At 46.7% G+C, this 19396-nt stretch overlaps 1 protein-coding gene across 2 annotated transcripts in view; it reads left to right on the forward strand.

The window, feature by feature from the left end:
* POLR1A (RNA polymerase I subunit A) overlaps window positions 1–19396 on the forward strand; it is a 76674-nt gene that overhangs the window by 23201 nt on the left and 34077 nt on the right. For both annotated transcript variants that reach the window (XM_067704485.1, XM_067704486.1), the window contains exons 12-14: window positions 2316–2546; window positions 9104–9358; window positions 13997–14188. In XM_067704485.1, coding sequence (XP_067560586.1) covers window positions 2316–2546; window positions 9104–9358; window positions 13997–14188 — 678 coding nt within the window. The remainder of the gene's footprint in view (window positions 1–2315; window positions 2547–9103; window positions 9359–13996; window positions 14189–19396) is intronic.

A 19396-nucleotide genomic window follows, 5' to 3' on the forward strand; every position in this document is an offset into this window, starting at 1 on the left:
GGGGGGGGTGTCTCCGTCCCGTGTACTTGCCGGCATCAGGAGTCAGGCCGCGGAGGAGCCCCAGAGAGCAGGCATCGCCCATCCTCCCAGATCTGCAGGGGTAGGCGGTTTGCCCCATCCACCCATTAGTGTTTCCTCAAGGAGCCAGCCTCCTTTTCTCATTCCCCACCACGACAAGCTGTGGTGCTCATTAGCAGCGGCCCCTTAATCGGCTTCCTCCTTAATGGGCCTTGATGTCAGTAATAGAAGATGGTTTAATTCCCTCCACGGAGAGGCTCACTTCCTTGTGCACGGTCCCCCTGCCGCTCTCCTGGGAGGACTGGTGAGCAGCAGAGAGCAGAGCTCAAGTGTTCCGATGGACTCCCACCTGCTGCCGCCTCCTCCCTCGGGCACACATGGGCTTCCTGGGCAAGGGCTCTTGTGGGAGGGGACAAGAGTCAGAGAACGCCCAGTCCGGTGCCCATGGCCTCCTGGGAACCCAGGGATCTTTGCATCTGGAAGCTGGGTCAGGTGGCAGGGAAAGGCATTGGGAAGTTCCTGAGGCCGAGGCCCTGGAAGGAGACCTGTTCGTTGGTCTCTTTGGACAGAGGGCAGGGGCTGCCCCTTTTGGCTTTGGCCTCATGGTGCCTCCAGGGTCCCCGGCTGTGGGAGGGACCTTTAGTGTTGCTCCTTTTTCCACCTTCAAAGGTCCTCTCTTTCTTGGATCCGGGTTCATTTGGTAATGGAGGGACTCTGAATTTCCCCCTCTGCCTATCTCCAGCCTGCCCCAAGCCTCAGGGCCATGGTGGCCTGGGGTATTACTCACAGGATAGCCGCGAGGAGCAGAGTGTGTGAACTGCCTCTTGGTTCCTTGTGGCACGCCCTTCTCATCTAGCGTTGTGGACAGGTGTTAACAGAAGCAGAGGAGGCAAAGTCTGGGAAGTAAGCTAGAGACCCAGCAGGGAACCAGACTTAGCATGTCCCCCGTGAGGCTTACATTACAGCAGTGGAGACGTATCAACAGATACACAAGTATAGATCTTCCTCAACTTATGATGGGGTTATATCCCTGTAAACCCCATCGTAAGTTGAAAATGCCATGGGTCGAAAATGCATTTAACGGACCTAACCTACTGAACAGCATAGCTTAGGTCTAACCTACCTTAAATGTGCTCAGAACACTTACGTTAGCCTACAGTTGGGCAAAATCATCTAATGCAAAGCCTATTTTATAATGTTCAATAAAGTGTGGAATGTCCCTTGTTAAGTTACTGAATACTGTCCTGAAAGTGAACAGCAGGATGGCTCTGAGTGTGTGGGTTATTCACCCTCGTGATCACGGGGCTGACTGCCAGCTGCGGCCTGCTGCCCCGCCCTGCTTCAGGAGAGTGTCATACAACGTGTCAGTAGCCCAGGAAGAGACCTAAGTTCAAAATGGGGAATACAATTTCTACTGAACACGTGTTGCTTTTGCACCATCGTAAAGCCCCCAAAATCCTAAGTCGGGCCCAGTCTGTACATGTACACTCTGTCAGGCAGTGGTCAGTGCATTGGCAGAAGTGGAGTGGGCCACGGGGCGGGGAGGGCCTCTCACACAGAGCCACTCACGTCGAGACCTGGCCAGCATTTAGCACGTTCCTTTACCTGGGACTTCTCAGAGTTGCCCATGTACTTATATGTGCCTTCTGAAGCATCAAAGGGTTTTAATATTCAGTAGCTCAGAACTCGCTTAACCAGGGAATTCATTTTTCTTGGAGTGTGGTGCAGGTCCGGTGTGTCAAATGGAGCACTGAGTTTTCTCATGTATCAGGAGACCAAATCAGTTTCATCTCAGGGCAAGTAAAGAGATTTGAATGGCATGTCTGGGCTCAGGGCATGGGCCACCTTCAATTAGAGATGGCTGCTGGAGGCGTGGGGGAAGTGTTGGCGGGAGAAAATGGTACTTGAGGGTGAGTATCTGCTGTCTCTCTCAAGCTAGCGTTCCATGCTATTTTCTCTCTTTTGGGACTAAATGAGTGTTATTGGCAGACCAGGAAATGGTGAAATTTTTAAATGGGTTAAAAAAAATTCTGTGTAAACTGCAACATTCAGATTACTCTCTTCGAGCAGACTCTGCTAGAAAAGGAGACCCAATCTCTTTCCTTAAGGGAGCGGGTCTGGAAAGATGTGGAAAAGACAGGGAGGATGCTGCTTTACTTGCTGAAGGACGACCTTCTTGGCTCAGAGAGTACCTTTGCATCTTAGGGAAAAAGTAACACAGCCTGTTGAGTTGGATCTGGGGGTCCATGTAACCTTTCTGCCCACCCTGAATTTTCACATCCACTCCTTGTTTCCAGGTGTTTGCCACAAAGCTGACCTACCCTCAGCCAGTCACCCCCTGGAACGTTCAGGAACTGAGGCAGGCGGTCATCAACGGCCCCAGTGTGCACCCAGGAGCCTCCATGGTCATCAACGAGGATGGCAGCCGCACGGCCCTGAGTGCCTCGAACCTAACCCAGCGGGAGGCCGTGGCCAAACAGCTCCTGACGCCAGCCATGGGGGCACCTAAGCCCCAGGGGACAAAAATTGTGAGTAATGGGCAGATTTGGTCAGGGGCTCGGCCACCTGCTGTTGGCTCCCCATGACTGCCGGCTGTCAGCTGTGGCCTCAGTGAGTGCAGATGCAGGAATGCTGTGAGAGCAGTTCCTGCCTCCCCTTCCCTCTCCCTGCCCCCCCCCACCCCCAGGGGAAGCTGCCCCCAGACGTGGGTGTTCCCTAGGGCCTGAACACCATGAATAAAACTCCATTTGGCCATCCCATGCATGCAGCGCAATTCTGGGTACATGTCGGGGCTTGAAAAATGCTCTTGAATTATAACGCTGTTGTGATTTGCTGCCCTTGAGCAGGGCTGCTCAAAGGGTGGTCCTCAGAGCAACAGCATCCCTGGGGCTGGTAGGAAATGCACATTCGTTCCTTCCCCTCTCCCTCCCCCCCACCCCTGAATTAGTCTCTCTGGGAATGGAACCTAGGAATCTGTATATTAAGAAGCTCTGCAGAGGGTTCCTCTGCGTGCTAAAGTTTGAGAACTGCCCTAAAGGAAGGGAACATTCTGTGTCTGATAACTGAAAACTGACAGGTTTCATCTGATACTTCACTTCCGGGGGACTGCTAGTTCTTGCCTGTAGTACTGGGTTAAGGGATCCTGAGGCTTTATCTGGGCTTCACCGGAAAGAGTATATGATGGATTAGCAATGTCTGCTGAGGACAGATGGGTGGGTGACATCACTTGTGTCTGTGTCAAATAATAACCATTCCTGCTGGGAGGGGTATAGCAAATAACGGCTAACCAGGCAACAGTGGCGGAAGTTGCTAGAGTGAAATGGACTGGATTTGGGATTAATTTATGGTGACTGCCCAGAGTCAGGGGATAACTGAGTGTGTCTCCCGCACCCACTTGCACGCTTGTTAGACCTCCTCTTGCCCTCTGACACATCCAGACCCAGTGGCCGACTAGGTCTTCTCTTTAGTGGGTTTGAGCTCTACAGAGGACCACTGGTCCTTGAAGGAACTTTGGTTGGAGGACAGAGGGGGAGAGGAAGCCTCGTCACGGTGACCATTGGTCCCCGCTGCTCTTCACCGCGTCCTGTCCTCTTGCTTCCTCTCCATCTCACCGCTGTCCTGCAGTCAAGCAGGAACAGACCATGCGTTTTCTGGTTTGGTGGCAGGGGGCACATGCAGACGCAAATCTAATCACCTGTTTTGTTTTTTTTCTCGTGCATTAAGTGAGGTTTGTGTTCAGGCTCACGGGACTATTCTGCCATTTTTAAGTGCCTAGTGTTTTGCTAGGAGCTGTGAGAAAGATGCAGGAGAAATCAAGGTGTGTTTTTCGTAATTTATGGTGAAGCAAGGCAAACACTGGTAATCTTCCTACTAACTCAAGTCGAGCATGTGAAACAGTCTCTCAGTAGGACATTTTGAGAAAAAAATTGAGAGAAGAGAGCAGAGTGGGGTCAGGTACTCTGCCAGGCACCGTGGATGAGATCCTGCTGTCTCGGGGTGGACGGCCTGGTAGGGGCACCCCCAGTGAATGAGACCATAAATGTGTCACCGCTACTGAGTGGCGTGGTGGACACAAGGGAACAGCGACGGGGGACGGTGACTTTACCCGCATGAAGCTGGAGAAGCAAAGAGGGCTGTGGGCAGGGTGGGCATGCAGGGCGAGTTTGGAGTCACCAGGGGGCAGTTGAGGGCCAGCCCGGGGGCTGCAGGGGAACCGAGGGTGAAAGCAGGGTGTGTTTCAAGGGGACCTTGAAGTAGGGGGGCTTGGCTGTAGGCTGGGTGTCAGGGCTGTAAAAGAGAGAAGGTGAGAAGGAAGCGTGGTTTCCAGTGTCCTGGAAGGAGGTGTGTCTGGGTCCTTCTGAACTGAGGTCATGGTGGAGAATCTAAGGGCAGGCTAGTCTCCCGTAAAAGGTAGAAATGTGGCACTTAGGTTAGGGGGGCATAGAGTTAAGAAATGAAGTCATCAGGAATTCCCTGCCAGTCCAGGGGTTAGGACTCCGAGCTTCTACTGCAGGGGGGCACGGGTTCCATCCCTAGTCGGGAAACTAAGATGCCGCAAGTCACGTGGTGCAGTCAAAAAAAAAAAAAAAAAGAAAGAAAGAAATGAAATTATCCGAGTTAAACTCTTTGAGCACAAAGTACAACAGAGAGAAAATGCAGTGGGGGCACCTGTGGAAGCAGGAGGCAGGTAGGGGAGGACGCCGAGGGAGAGAGGGCTCGCTCTCGGTATCTGCATCTGTCTCCCACCTGCGCTGGGGGGGTTCTTCCCGGTCAAGACCAGCCCCAGAGTATGTTTGCATCTCCCAGAGGCACTTAGTAGGTGTTTGTGGAGTTAAATATGAAGTTTAAGAAGAGTGAGGAAACGGAAGGAAGATGCAGATTTGTCCACATGAAGGTCACGTGTCACCCAGGAGAGCCGTTGGAACAAAGTGTGGGGAGCTGGGCTTCAGGGCCTTTGTGATGAGGCAGCGAAGCAGTAGCTTCATCTATGACTGGAGCAAAAGCAAAAGGATACGGGGGTTTCTGACATTAGTGGGGAGTGAGGATGGGCAGACGCGGAGGGGAGCTTCCTTCCCGTGGCCTTGTTACGTCTGTGGGGCTGGGGGTGGGCTTAGGAGAGGGCAGGTTGGCCTCACTGCACACTCAGGTCAGCTCGTGGGAAGCGACGGAAATGAGTTCTCAGCAGCCGGGAGATTGAGTGAGGTTGGCCCAGTGGCCTGTCCCCCAGCCTAAGTTCACATCCCAAGCACACTGACCCTGCCTTGTCTCCCAGCCCCACCTCTCGACGTCCCATCGATGTGGGCCTCTTTCTCCCCTTCAGGCCTTGAACTTGCCGTCCCTGCCGGGAATACTCTGTCCTCCCCGACACTCCCCAGCCATGGCCCACTCGTCCTTCTGCAAAGCCTTCGTTCCTCTAGGGCAGGGGTCCACAGCCTTTTTCAACGAAGGGCCAGATAGTAAATATCTTAGGCTTTGCGGGCCACACGGTCTCTGTTGCAGCTGCTCAGCCCCGCCTATGTAGCGTGAAAGCCGCCACGGCAGTACAAAGTCAATGGGGACGGCTGTGTTCCAAAAAACTCTAGTTGCAAAAGCAGGTGGCCTGCAGTTTGCCACTTTTACAACATGAATGGGGTCCCCCCCCACGGTGTGTCCCACCTCACCCCCCCAACCCTCATTGCGTTATGTTGTCACTCCAGGTACCCCCATCTGACTGACCTCGAGTTCCTAAACCCCGTGAGGACAGGGCAGGGTGTTCGGCCCTCCACTGTCCCCAGCACCCAGCATGTAGGAGGCACTTGGGAAACCCCTGTGGACTGGACGGGTCCAGGATGAGATGCAGGAGGCTCTGAGGTGTGAGGGCCACATTTGACCTGAGGATGTGGCCCTGGGGCAAAGACAGGAAGGGAACTTATGAAACAAAAGTGGTGCTTATGTTGGGACCTGGGGTCTAAAGGTGATTATCTTTAGTTTCCAAGAATCTCAATGATGTCACATGTAAGGTTTATATATGTAGTCGATATGTGTGCATTTACAATTCATTTGTCATTTGTAAAGTAATTTTTTGGTTACTGTGTTCCTGTGGAACACATTAGATCAGGACCTGGGCCAAAGGGCCAGGTGACGTGACTGGGAGGGACAGACCCAGGTCCAGGAAAGGACAAACTGCAGGTTAGATGAGAAGGGGGAGGGGGGAGTGGAAGAAGCCATTTCCCCTGGGAGGGGTAGTCTCTGCCCCTTCTCCTGGGCCTGGTAAATGGAGTAGAAAGTGGGCAGGGCGGCCAAGCCTCATTTCCCGGCCCAGCAGTCAGCCAGGAGCAGCTCTTTGGCTCCGGCTCTGCCCCTGGGAACTCTGACCCGGGCACTGGGGCACACTAATTTTCGCTGCGGTATTTATTTAGAGACAAGAGAAAGGAAGGGCCTCAGGTTTGGGTTGGCGAGGGGAGCACCCTGTGCTCCAGGGCTTCTGTTTGGATTGGCTGGTGCCTGCTGGCCGGGCCTGCGAGCCTTCCCAGCTGTGGGGTTTGCTTACGCTGGAGGATGTCTCGAATTTTCGAGACTCAGATCCGAGGCGAGCCCGGGGTTTGGGACCCAAGCCACAGGTCCCGGCAGTTTCTTCCTTGAGAAGCTAAAGAAATAGACCTTGAAAGTCAGTTCAGGCTCCGTGACGTGCCCTAGGCAGCCACTCCTGGGAATCCTCAGAATCCAGGTCTCCTTGGAAACACGGACATGGGGGTGGGAGGAGGAAGGGTTTGAATTCCTTGGGAGCAGAGAGACTGCCTCCCCGCTAGCTGCTTTTAGGACTGCCTTTTAGAATTTGAGGGGTGTGCTCCCTGCTTCCCTGAGTTGAAGGACACTGTCAGCCCAGCCAAACGGATGCGGGGAGGTGGGTGGGGAGCATCTCTTGTTGACCTCTAGCCTCTTTCTGCAGCCAGCTTTCTGATACAACTTCATAATGTGGACGACATAAGAAGAAACCAGACTTGGAGTAATTTGTATCCCCCCAACCGGTTATCTGCTGGATAATTTAGGGGAGACTTGGGATGGGGGGAGGCCTCACTGAGTCTCCACAATTCCTCTGGGCTGCTAAGGGCAGCCTGCAGAATGATTGGGGTAGCAGTTGCCTCATGCATTTGTTTTTTTATTTTTATTTTATTATTTAAAAATTTTTTTTGGCCGTGCCGCAAGGCTTGTGGGGTCTTAGTTCCCCGACCAGGGCTTGAACCCAGACCCCTGCAGTGAGAGCATGGAGTCCTAACCACTGGACCACCAGGGAATTCCAATGCATTTGTTTTTTTTTTTGTTTTTTTGGGTTTTTTTTGCGGTATGCGGGCCTCTCACTGTTGTGGCCTCTCCCGTTGCGGAGCACAGGCTCCGGACGCGCAGGCTCAGCGGCCATGGCTCAAAGGCCCAGCCGCTCTGCGGCATGTGGGATCTTCCCAGACCGGGGCACGAACCCATGTCTCCTGCATCGGCAGGCGGACTCTCAGCCACTGTGCCACCAGGGAACCCTGCATTTGTTTTTTAAAGTGGCGTCTCTGTTCATCATTTGGGAAGCCCAGTAATTAATATAGCATAAGATTAAGGGCCTTATACTAAAGTCAGCTTTGTGGGAGGAGGTGTTCTGTCAGGAGGATGTGACCAGTGGCATATTGATATTGGTAAGGAACAAAAAAGCGTGAGCGTTGGTTGTCTTTAAGGAGTAAAGTTACTTGTGGTTTTCATTCTCTTCTTTAAGTTTGTCTGTATTTTCTGTGCTTTCCCCCACAGTAAGCATCACTTGTGCAGTTTTTCTTGCTTTCTTTAGAAATAGTTGAAGATCTTTTAAAGAAATTTCATAGAAGTAGTACACGCTCGTTGTAACATGAACATCACTAAGACATATAAAGGTAAAGGTGATGATCTGTGCCTTACTCTTCCTCCCGTGTGTCCCTGCCTCAAGGAGAGCATAGAAACAGCTCAGTGAGGATCTAAGTGCCCTTTTCCCTCGTGTATATAAGCCCGTAGAGTTGGGTTGTGTTTTATTTATTTATTTTTTGGCCGTGCTGCGTGGCATGTGGGATCTTAGTTCTCTAAGAACCCATGCACCCTGCACCGAAAGCCTGGAGTCTTTTAACCACTGGACCGCCAGGGGAGGCCCCTGGGTTGGGTTTTAAATTGCCTCATCCTATCACCTTAGATGGCACCTGGATTGTTTTTCTTTTACCGGAATACATTATTGCCATCGCTTTAGGACTATTATAGGGTTAAGTCATCCTTTTTCATCATTACATAATATTCCATAGTACATACCATGATTTAACCACCAATGCCCATTCTGTGGGGCAGCCAGGTTTTTCCCAGTTCTTGCCACTGTTAACACTGCTGCATAAACATGCACATTCTTAGAACCTTGCGTTGACAAAAGGAAATAAGTTTTAAAGGTTTTAAAATCTATTGTGAAATTGCTTTCCCAGAAGACCATGCAGTTTAAACTTATTATTAATTTTTAAGTGCAATAAAACATTTGCAGAGAGCATTGAACTGGGAATCCGGAACCCTGTGTTTCAGTCCTGGCTCTGCTGGATGAGGTTGGGCAAGTGTTTCTAAAACGTGGAATTCACGTTTCGAATAACGTACTCAGATGTGGCCCTGGCGGGGATTCTAGAGGTCTGTCAGATCCTTCTAGATCTGGCAGACCAGGAGTTTTATGGTTATATGTAGATATGCTGTATTCAGATGTGTCTCTTTCTTTCTTCAGATTAATTTGCAGAGGAATTCAAACTCCGGAAAGGTTATGCATCTCTGAAGAAGACAGAGATTACTGGGCAGGAGCCTGTAGCCTCATTGGCATATGCCTCTGTGCCCAGAGCCAGGACAGGACTCTGCTGGGCTAGCGGCTATTTCTCAGAGTACCAAAGGGGCTTAGTAGCTATTTCTCAAAGATTTCTAGGGTTTCAGTCCAGACTAAAAGTTCTCCTTTTATTTAGTTGAATAAAACCTGAGACAGACAGAAGGCACACTCAGCCCAGGCCAAGGTGAGCCCTTGGAATAGTAGCGATGTTGCCAAAGTCGCTGCTGCTCACCCTGTTCTCTCCTGTGCCCCCAGGTATGCCGGCACGTGAGGAATGGGGACATTCTCCTCCTGAACCGACAGCCCACCCTGCACAGGCCCTCCATCCAGGCGCATCGCGCCCGCATCCTGCCCGAGGAGAAAGTCCTGCGGCTCCACTATGCCAACTGCAAGGCCTACAACGCCGACTTTGATGGAGACGAGATGAACGCCCACTTCCCTCAGAGTGAACTGGGCCGGGCCGAGGCCTACGTCCTGGCCTGCACGGATCAGCAGTACCTTGTTCCCAAGGTAGGTCTGACCTTGAGGCGGTTCCATGGTCATCGCCAGCACAACTTGGCAGTCCAGGTCCGGGCCCTTGCCAGCTCCTGGAGTCAGTGGGTGGCTCTAGGGCAGGGGCATGTGGAACAGAAGGTCTTGGCTTCTTCCGGGTGGGGTCTTCAGCTCTCTAGTGGCTAGAGGCAGGGAAAGGGTTCTCTCTTGCTGCCCCTTAAGGTGGCAGGAAAGAAGTTGTAACAGTCACCCCAGAACGCTGAGGTTAGTAGCTGCATAATAGGTCTTGTCTTCCAGTCTGTTTGGATTCGACAACTTATTAGCCTCTGGCAAGCATTAGCATCCCAGCTGTGAGGGTCCCCGAGGTCCACAGATGACTCTGATCCTTTGAGTCTGGACAAGCAGGAGTTTTAAGAGACAACGTAACCCCAAGGGTCTAGATGAAATTCCCCTCCAGCCCCTGAGGAGTCTCCTCTGTGAATCCCTTCCTTTATGAGCCGTTTGCGTCACAGTGTTTCACAATGATACATCGTTCATTTGGGCTGCAGTGTGGAGTAGTAATAATAATAAAGAACTATGGCTACCGTTTGCCAAACACTTTTTCAGTGTCAGACACTACAAAGCACGTTGGAGGCCTCTCCCTTCTTCCTCCCCGCACTCCTTGGGGTAGGTACTACTAACGTCCACATTTACACATGAAGAAACGGTGTAGGGACTTCCCTGTCGGTCCAGTGGTTAAGACTCCTTGCTTGCATTGCAAGAGGCGCAGCTTGCATCTCTGGTCGGGGAACTAAGATCCCACATGCAGCGCGGTGCAGCAAAAAAAAAAAATGGTGTAACTTACCGAAGGGCACAGAGCTGAGGAGGAGGAAGGGCCAGGAACTCCCAGATCCTTGTGGCTTGTTCTTCTTGGCTGTGCGGGCCCTGCTGCCCTTCCACAGAAGAGAGGGAGACCTCTGCACCCAGGAAGCACCAGAGGCTGCTCGGAGATGTCCCTCATCGATTAGTAACCTCTCCTCCTGGGAATTTCTCTTCCCCTGTCAAGTCCCACCTGGGGAATCAGGCAGGTGGCCAGGGTCCGAGCGTCCCAGCCTCGCTGCCTACCAGACACACCACTGTGGCTTCATCCTGGACTCAGTTATTTGAATATAACTTTCTTTCCCTTCTCCACCCACCTTAGCTGGCTGTTGGTGAGTGAAGGGGCTGACAATAGGCAGGAGGGGTTTAGGGGCCCACTCAGGTCCCCCAGAAATTAGAAGAAATAATTTGGTTAATTTTTACTAATAATTTTACTAGCAATTCGTAATGATTTTACTAATAATTAGAAGAAAAAGAAGAAATAATTAGAAGGAAATAATTTGAGTAATTTGAAAATTGGCTTTTTGTCTTCTTATGTAAATCATATCCATGGTAGCTATGACGGTGGTGGCTTTGCCACCGTCTGCTGAGCGCTCCCTGTGCCTCAGGCACTGCTCTGAGCAGTTGGCAAACATTCTCACTTAGTCCTCACGACAGCCTCAGGAGGTGGGTGCAATTTTCAGATGAGGAAACCCCGGTGAGTGACTTGCCAGCCAGTGACGAAGCTGGGACTTGAACCCAGCACAGTTGGCCCCCCAAGCCTGTGTGCTCAGCCTCGTGTGTGATTAGCCCCGCTGACAGGCGAGGCTGGGCCTGGCTGAGGGCACGTGGCAGTGAGGGGTTCCCAGGACTGAACCGGCTGTCCGGCTCTCTAAAGGGAGTGTCACATTTCACCACAGGGGATACTACCAGCGAGCAGCAGGTGGTTCATCTTTTTGCCGGCAGAGTGACCTCTGGACTTTAGCCGCATGGGGAGTTGGGGTGCTCCGAAGTTCTCAGGCCAATGAATTTGTAAGTGCTATACTTGATTTTGATTGAATAAGGTAGAATAGGCGACCTCATTGCTTACGGCATGTCCTGCGCAGGGCTGGACTATGTAAAATCCAGATGTGCCTCATCACATGCTCACCTGCCTATGAGTTTTAGGTCAGGAGACAGGGAGAACACAGATCAATAAGCTTACATCAGTAAACGAAATTCTTAAAGAGTAAAAACAAAAAACAACACTTCTAGGGGATGACCTGAGGGTTCACTTTACTTTCAGATAAATTTTTTTTTTTGGCCATTCTGTGCGGTGTGCTGGGATCTTAGTTCCCCAATCAGGGATTGAACCCGCGTCCTCAGCAGTGAAAATGCAGAGTCCTAACCACCGGACCGCCAGGGAATTCCCTCAGACAATTTCTTTTGTCAGAGGTAAAGAGCTTTTGATTCTTGATAAATTTTGTTTAGTCCTCAGTGTGAATGCCGCGGTGGAATCGTTATTTTTTTGCTAATGGTTATAAAAATGAAACATGTACTTTGTTGGCAAAGTCCTAAAAGGACAAGAGCTGGTTTTCCTAAGCCATTTTTGGGTAATTTTTCTTGGCGTGTCTTTATTTCCCTTTGTTTCTGTTTCCCTTTGTTCATTATTCTGTTTCTTCTCTATTTCTAGGTTCTCTTCCTTGACTAACCATAGTCCCCGATTTAAGTTCATTTTATTGTTGGTTATATGTGTTTAACAGGGTTGGAGGTTGTCTTCTTACTTAAAATAGGAGAGGAATGGAACTTTAGCTGTTTCTGTTCCAGGAAAACAGTTACACTTTTCATTTACACGTTTCTGTGTGGATTCTATTTTTTTCTTCTGTTTGTTGTCTCTATTGAGGGCCAATGCTTCATGGAAGTTTTTTTAACAAGGCTTGAGACATAGTTTCCAGACTTTGACTTAGCTACGAAATTCAAGTCACAGAATACCCTAATTCTCAAAGCATCCTGACCAAAGACATCAATTTTAATGTCATTTTGCTGTGATATTAGGTGGAATAGGATAGCTGACAATTACCTGGGTTTTTGATTCAGAGATGGTCTTTCTGATCCTAAGCAGATTTAGGAAATTCAGAATTATAAGTAGACCCTTAGTAAATTGCTTTAATCAGTATTCCTCCCTAGAATTCATGATTATTGCATTGAAAGCAATTTAGCCATTAAGGTAATTTTTTTAGTCATGGAAAAGTCTGGATGGAGAGAGAAGGCACTGACTAGATCCCATAACTTATAATTATGTTCTTTAAAGGAAAAAAGCAAAAGGGAAAATCTATATCTGCCCCCAAAGACTGTGGGATGAGTCAAATGCCTAATACTGTTTTGGGTTTTTCCTCTAAGCAAAATAAGACCTTGTCTTTGGAACAAGACACAGAGTGTAATTTTTTATTCATGTTCATAACTCAGAGCCTTCGTAAGAAGGGCCGCGTGCCCTGTCTGATCTTGCCTTGCGTCTGCACCACCTATTCAGCTCATCTGTAGTAATTATCTTTGAGTTTACGTAAAGCCCGTTGCCACAGTATTGAGACTGTTTAACAAGCATCCTTTTTAGCCTTTGAACTAGTGCATGTGGTTAAATTCCTGGCGCTCCTCCACGGCTGCATTTGTGAGTTCCTTAGTTATGAAACATGGACATAATGTTGGACAGTATTTAACCAATAAGCAAATGATAACAATCTGTAGATCCAAGGCACAGATATTTCTCACGTTCCCATAAACATTGAAAAGGTTGCAAAAACTGCTTCTTAGAGCATGTCAGTGGGCACAGCTATGTTTACTTTAGTGTGCCTTATGTTGCCATGAATGCACACCTGCAGATAGGGTGCAGGAGGCTGGGGATCAGAAAGGCTGGGGAAAGATGAAGGTACCCACCCAACCGGGGCTTTTATAAAGGCCCTTGTTTTGACATCTGGTAAATAACAGCCTGCCATGAATACGTGCTACAGTATGAAGAGACGCTGACAGCAGGCATTCTTTCCTTCTGCAGTCACACACGTCAAAGCCCTCCACAACCCTCTTGAGGAACCTCTGCCCGAACCCCACCCTCCCTGCGCTGGCCCACTCCAAGTCACTCCTCAGGCCAAGCTGCAGTACTGCCCCTCAGAGAGACCATTCCTGACCAGCCTCCTCACCCCAAATCTATGCGATGACCCATCCTGTTATTTTCCTCCCATATTTAAAACTCTTTGTGATAATGTATCTGTCCAGTCATTTGTTCACTGTCTAGCTCTTTCTCATCATGAAGGATCGTGTCTGCTTGGGCCACTGGAGTCGATTAAAGGTCTAACCCAGTGCCTAGGCATACAGTAGGCTCTCAATAAATATTTGTTGAATGGATGACTGATTTAGAGGAGAACCAGGCCAGAAATGTGTGAAAAATACCAAAGCGTAAAACCAAAATATAAAAACAAGGACACAGCTAACAGCAGCCAGACCAAATGTATGCATAAATGCCAGAAATATGCTGGAGTAACTAGAAACAGATAGGATTATGGAGAGAAGGCTGGGGGCCTGGATGAATTTGCAGCAGTTTTGATACAGAACAGTGGGCAAAAGGCAAAGGTGGGAGCTGGTCAGGAAGCCCTGGTCATGTGCTTATGGTAGGCAGTTTGCTCTCAAGATGGGAAGCCCAAGCACCGGCCTGGTGCGGCTCAGAGACGGGACAGTACGGGGATGTGAAGGAGGGCTGTTGCTAGCGGGCAACTCCCAAGCACAGGATTAGGCATTAGAATGCGACTTCAGTTTTTTCTTTGTTCTCCTCTTATCTGTTTTGGTTTGTAGGATGGCCAACCATTGGCAGGGCTGATCCAAGATCACATGGTTTCGGGTGCAAACATGACCATTCGAGGCTGCTTTTTCAGCCGGGAGCAGTATATGGAGCTGGTGTACCGAGGACTCACAGACAGAGTGGGGCGTGTGAAGCTCTTTCCTCCTGCCATCCTGAAGCCCTGTCCGCTGTGGACAGGAAAGCAGGTAATTGGGAGAAAACAAACGGTGGCTATAAAACAAGGAGACAGGCCACTCGGTAAAGAAGTTTTGGTTCCCAGGAGAGCCCAGGCCAGAAACAGAAATGGCAAATCAAACAATAGTCTGACTCTCTCTTTGATGGGGTTTTTGGGTGTAGATGGTTTCAAGGGAGTGTCTGCTAAGCGTAAGCTGCATAGTTTCTGTCCTTTGCTTCTAACTTAAACTCCGTGTCCTCAGAATCCAGATATGGTGGTAATAGGCAGTGGTGCTGATGGTAGCAGTAGTTAAGGTTTGTTGGGAGTGCTTCAAATATGTTATCTTACTTAACCCTCACAACCAACCTGCGATGCAGAAGCCATCATTATCACCATTTAGCAGATGAGGATAATGAAGTTTGGAGAAGCTGTTACATGCCCAAGTCCATAGGAGCCAGAGTTGGGATTCAAACCCAGGACTTTCTAACACCCAGGCCATCATACTATACTTAATCAGTTATGTGACCTTGGCTCTCTCAGCCTCAGCTCTTCATTTATAAAACAAAAGGGTTCAGGTTGACGAGCCCTAAGGTCTCTCCCAGCTCTGCAGTTCTTTAAATCTGTGGACCTGGGACTTGACTGCTTTTTAGTTACTGAGCCAACTTGTATTCCTGAGATAAACCTTACTTGGTTATGAGGTAGTGTTTGCTAAACTTTTGTGTAGAATTTTTTGCCTCTGTGTACATGAGGGATTTTGATAGGTGGTTTTCTTGTCATATGTTTGCCTGGTTTTGGTATCAGGGTAACATTGGCTTCATAGGATGAGTTGGGAAGTATTTACTCTTCTTCCGTTTTCTGTAAGAGTTTGTATAGTATTTTTTTTTTTAATTATTTATTTATTTTTGACTGTGTTGGGTCTTCACTGCTGCGCACGGGCTTTCTCTAGTTGCGGCTATCGAGGGCTACTCTTTGTTGTGGTGAGTGGGCTTCTCATTGCAGTGGCTTCTCTTGCTGCGGAGCACAGGCTCTAGGCACGTGGGCTTCGGTAGCTGTGGCACGTAGGCTCAGTAGTTGTGGCTTGCGGGCTCTAGAGTGCAGGCTCAGTAGTTGTGGCTTGCGGGCTTAGTTGCTTCACAGCATGTGGGACCTTCCTGGACCAGGGCTCGAACCCGTGTACCCTACATTGGCAGGCGGATTCTTAACTACTGTGCCACCAGGGAAGTCCCCAGAGTTTGTGTAGTACTGATATTATTTTTTCGTTAAATGTTTGGTGGAATTCACCAGTGGAGCCATCTGGACCTGGAGTTTTCTCTTTAGGAAGATTTGTTTAACTAAAATTTCTATTTCTCTAATACATATAGGGCTATTTAGGTTATCTCTTTCTTCTTGGAGGAACTTTACTGCTTTGTTTTTTCAAGGAATTTCATCTAAGTTATTGAATTTATAGGCGTAAAGTTATTCATCATATTCCTTTACTTTCCTTTTCTATTTGTAGAGTCTGAAGGTGGGTCCCCTGTCTCATTTCTGATAGTGGTAATTTGTGTCTTCTCTCTTTTTCCTGCTCAGTTTGCTTAGAGGTCTGTCAGTTTTATTGTTCACAGAGAACCAGCTATTATTGACTTTCTCTATTTTTCTGTTTTCTGTTTCATTGATTTCACTTTGATCTTTATTTCCTTTCTTCTGTTTACTTTGGGTTTGATTTGCTTTTCTTTTTTAGTTACTTAAGGTTGAAACAGAAGTCACTGATTTGAAACTTTTTTCCTTTTTTTAATATTGGCATTTTATATATAAAATTTCCCCTAAGCATGTTGTATTTTCATTTACGTTCACTTCAGAATACTTGCTAATTTCTCTTTTTTTGACCCCTGAGTTATTTAGAAGTATATGATTTAGTTTCCAAATATTGAGGGGTTTTCCAGATGTCTGTATTACTGATTGCAAATTTAATTCCACTGTGGCCAGAGAACATACCTTGGATAACTTGAGTCCTTTTCAATTTATTGAGATTTGTTTTATGACTTCAAATACAGTCTGTCTTGGTAAATGATCCGTGTGTCCTTAAAAATAATATGTATTCCGCTGTTGTTGGATGGCGTGCTCTGTAAATGTCAGTCAGGTTCAGGTGATAGATAGTTCAAGTGTACTATATCCTTGCTGATCCCTGTCCTTCACTTCCTAAGGTCACTGTATCGAAAACCTTTGTTTTATATTCATGTTTCATGTTCATGTCTGCTTTTGTTGTTATTGTTTTTGTTTCTAGTGGTTGTGAAATCAGGTCACCATTTTTCTATCCTGGCCAGAAACAGAAGTTGATTTAACAGAATAGATGGGGAATTTTGCAGTTAAGTTTAGTTCAGGGATTGGTGAGCTTTTTCTGTAAAATCCAGAGAGAAAATATTTTAGGCTTTGTTGGTCATCCAGTCTCTGAGTTACAACTACTCAGCTCTGCCATTGTCACGTGAAAGCAGACATAGACAAGGCTTAAATGCATGAGCATGACTGCGATTCAATTTAACTTTATTTACAAAAACAGATGGTGGGCCAGATTTGGCCTATAGGCTGTAGTTTGCTAGCCCCCAGTTCAGCTGGTTATACGTATTTGTCCACTTATATTCTTTTTATTATTTCGTTTTTATGTGTCTTTATTTTATAAGTCATCTCAAGTTATCTTGGACCTAAAGGGATTTTAATTCTTAAGTAAGTGTCCAGAATTTATTAGGATTTTGTTTTAACATAAGCAGTGAGTTCAAAATAGAACCAAATAGTTGACAAAGACTGTATATCTAGAGCTACGAATATGTTCATTCCCTTCAATCTGAGAATCCAGCCTAAGGAAATCATCTGAAGTATAGTAAAATAACTTGAAAAATGCAGTCCATGACATTGTGGTTTATAGTGGTGGAAATTAGAAAAACCTAGGTACCCAGCACTGGGGCTAAGTAAATTGTGGGACATCCATTTGTTAAGATATTATGTAGTTGTTTAAAATAGTGGTTTTAAAAAGTTATGTAACCGTCTGGAAAATTCTCTGACATAATGTTGAAAGAAGAAATAGACTACACAGTTCTATGTGTAATCACAGTTGGAACGTGTTAAAAATGTATATGAGCAAAAACTTTGACATAAAAAAGATCAAAGTGATAGAGTAATTTGGTTTGTGTTAGGAATAATTTCTTTTTCACTGTTTAACATGTCTGGCCTATGCTTATTTTATAATGAAATCGAATTGGAAAATAGGCCCAGGTTTTATTTCTGTTGCAGTTGAGATTTTTCAGTGTTTTTTGAGAGGTTGGTACAGGCTGTTATTTCTTTGCAAATAGATGAAAAGGGGAAGAGTGACTGTACTGCACAAGAATTTGTTAGTGACTCAGTCTGATTCTACAGAGAAAAGCCATGTTTTGAATCAGGAAATAAGCAACTTAGCTTGGGAAATTTATTTGTACTGCCCTAGAAAATTAAGTGTTAGGCTATTTCTCCAGGGCATTTTATACAGCCTCTCGAGTGGTTTTCTTTCCACCTAAGAATCGGAGGTCTCTCACCATTTGTTGAAAATGAGAGAGCATGTAAAGGAAGAAGCTTTGCCCGTCACTGCAGATCTCGAGCATATAGAGCTCAATGAGTGTTCCCAAAGTGAATACGTAAGTCGTCACCTAGATCAGAAAGTAGAATATCACCAACACCCCCAGAAGACCCTTCCAGGCCCCTCTCAATTTCTGCCCCTCCCCAAAGGTAGCCACTCACCTGACTTCTAGCACTACAGGTAAGTTTTGTCTTTTCTTGAACTTTACAAAAATGGGATCATAGAGTAAATCATATCTTTGTGTGAGTCACTCATGTCATCACATATGGTGGTAGTTTATTCACTTTTGTTGATGTGTGGTATTATATTATATGAATATACCGTTATATATTTGTCCATTTTACCGTTGATGGACATTTGGGTTGTCTTCGATCGTCTTCATTTGGCTATTACAAATAGGGCTACGATGACATTCTTGTACATGTCTTTTGCTGAGCATATATATGCATTCTGATGACTAAATGCCAAGGAATCAAATTGCTGAGTCATAAGATCTACCTTCAACTTTAATAAATAGTTTAATAAACAGGTTTCCAAAGTGCTTGTAGCAATTTACACCTCTACCAGCAGGGCATGAGAGTTCCAGTTACTCCTTATTCTCAGCAGAACTTCATATTATTGTTCCATTTCGTTTGGGTGTCTTTTATTTTTTGTTTTTACCCTCATCTGTAAATTTAGCCATTGAAATGGGTGTGGAGTGGTGTCTTATTGTGGTTTTAATTTACATTTCCTAATGACAAGTGAGGTTGAGCACCTCTTCATATGCTTATGGCCACTGGGATCTCATCTTTTGTGAAGTGCCTGTTCAAGTCTTTTGCCTTTTTTTTAGTCTATGCCATTCTCTTATTACTAGGTAAGAGTTTTAGAAATACATTCTAGTGTAAGTCCATTGCCAGATATGTGTATTACAGATACCTTCTGCTTGATGGCTGGCCTTTTTGCCCTTTCACTTAATGCTGTTTTCTAATGATCAGAAGTTCTTTATGTAATATAATTCACCAGGCTTTGCCTTTTATGGCTAATCCTGTATAAAAACTACTTGGCTGCCCCAGGGTCATTAAGGTATTTCCTTGTATCATTGGTAAGCAGCTTTATTGTTTGCCCATTCATGCTTAGGTCTACTGTCTGCCTGGAGTTGAATTTTGTGGATGTTGTTGATGTGAGGAAGGGGTCAGGATTCATTTCCTTCCCATAGGAGTATCCAGTTGATACAACATCGTTGATGAAAAGACCATTGTTTTTCCTCAGCTCTTTAGTATCTCCTGTGTTGTAAATCAACTAATTGTATATGTGTAGTTGTACTCCTGGACTCATTTCAGTTCCATTGATTAGTTTGATCCCATTGCACCAATACCACACTGTCTTAATTATTGTAGCTTTATAGTAAGTTTTGATTTTCGATAGTAAAAGTTTCCAACTTTGTTCTTCTTCATGACTATCTTGAATATTCTTGGCCCTGTGAATTTCCATATAAATTTCAAAGTCATCTTGTATATTTCTGCAAAAAAGTACCTGCCAGGAGTTCTTTTGAGATTACATTCCAGGGTTGAATCTTCCAAATTATGAACACAGTATGTGTTTCAGTGACATAAAAGTCTTGTTCATCTTTCATTAGATTCATTCCTAGGTTTTGCTATTACAGATGATATTATGGGGGGT

This window comes from Pseudorca crassidens, chromosome 14 (assembly GCF_039906515.1).
Source record: "Pseudorca crassidens isolate mPseCra1 chromosome 14, mPseCra1.hap1, whole genome shotgun sequence".
In the NCBI taxonomy this organism is placed as follows: domain Eukaryota; kingdom Metazoa; phylum Chordata; class Mammalia; order Artiodactyla; family Delphinidae; genus Pseudorca; species Pseudorca crassidens.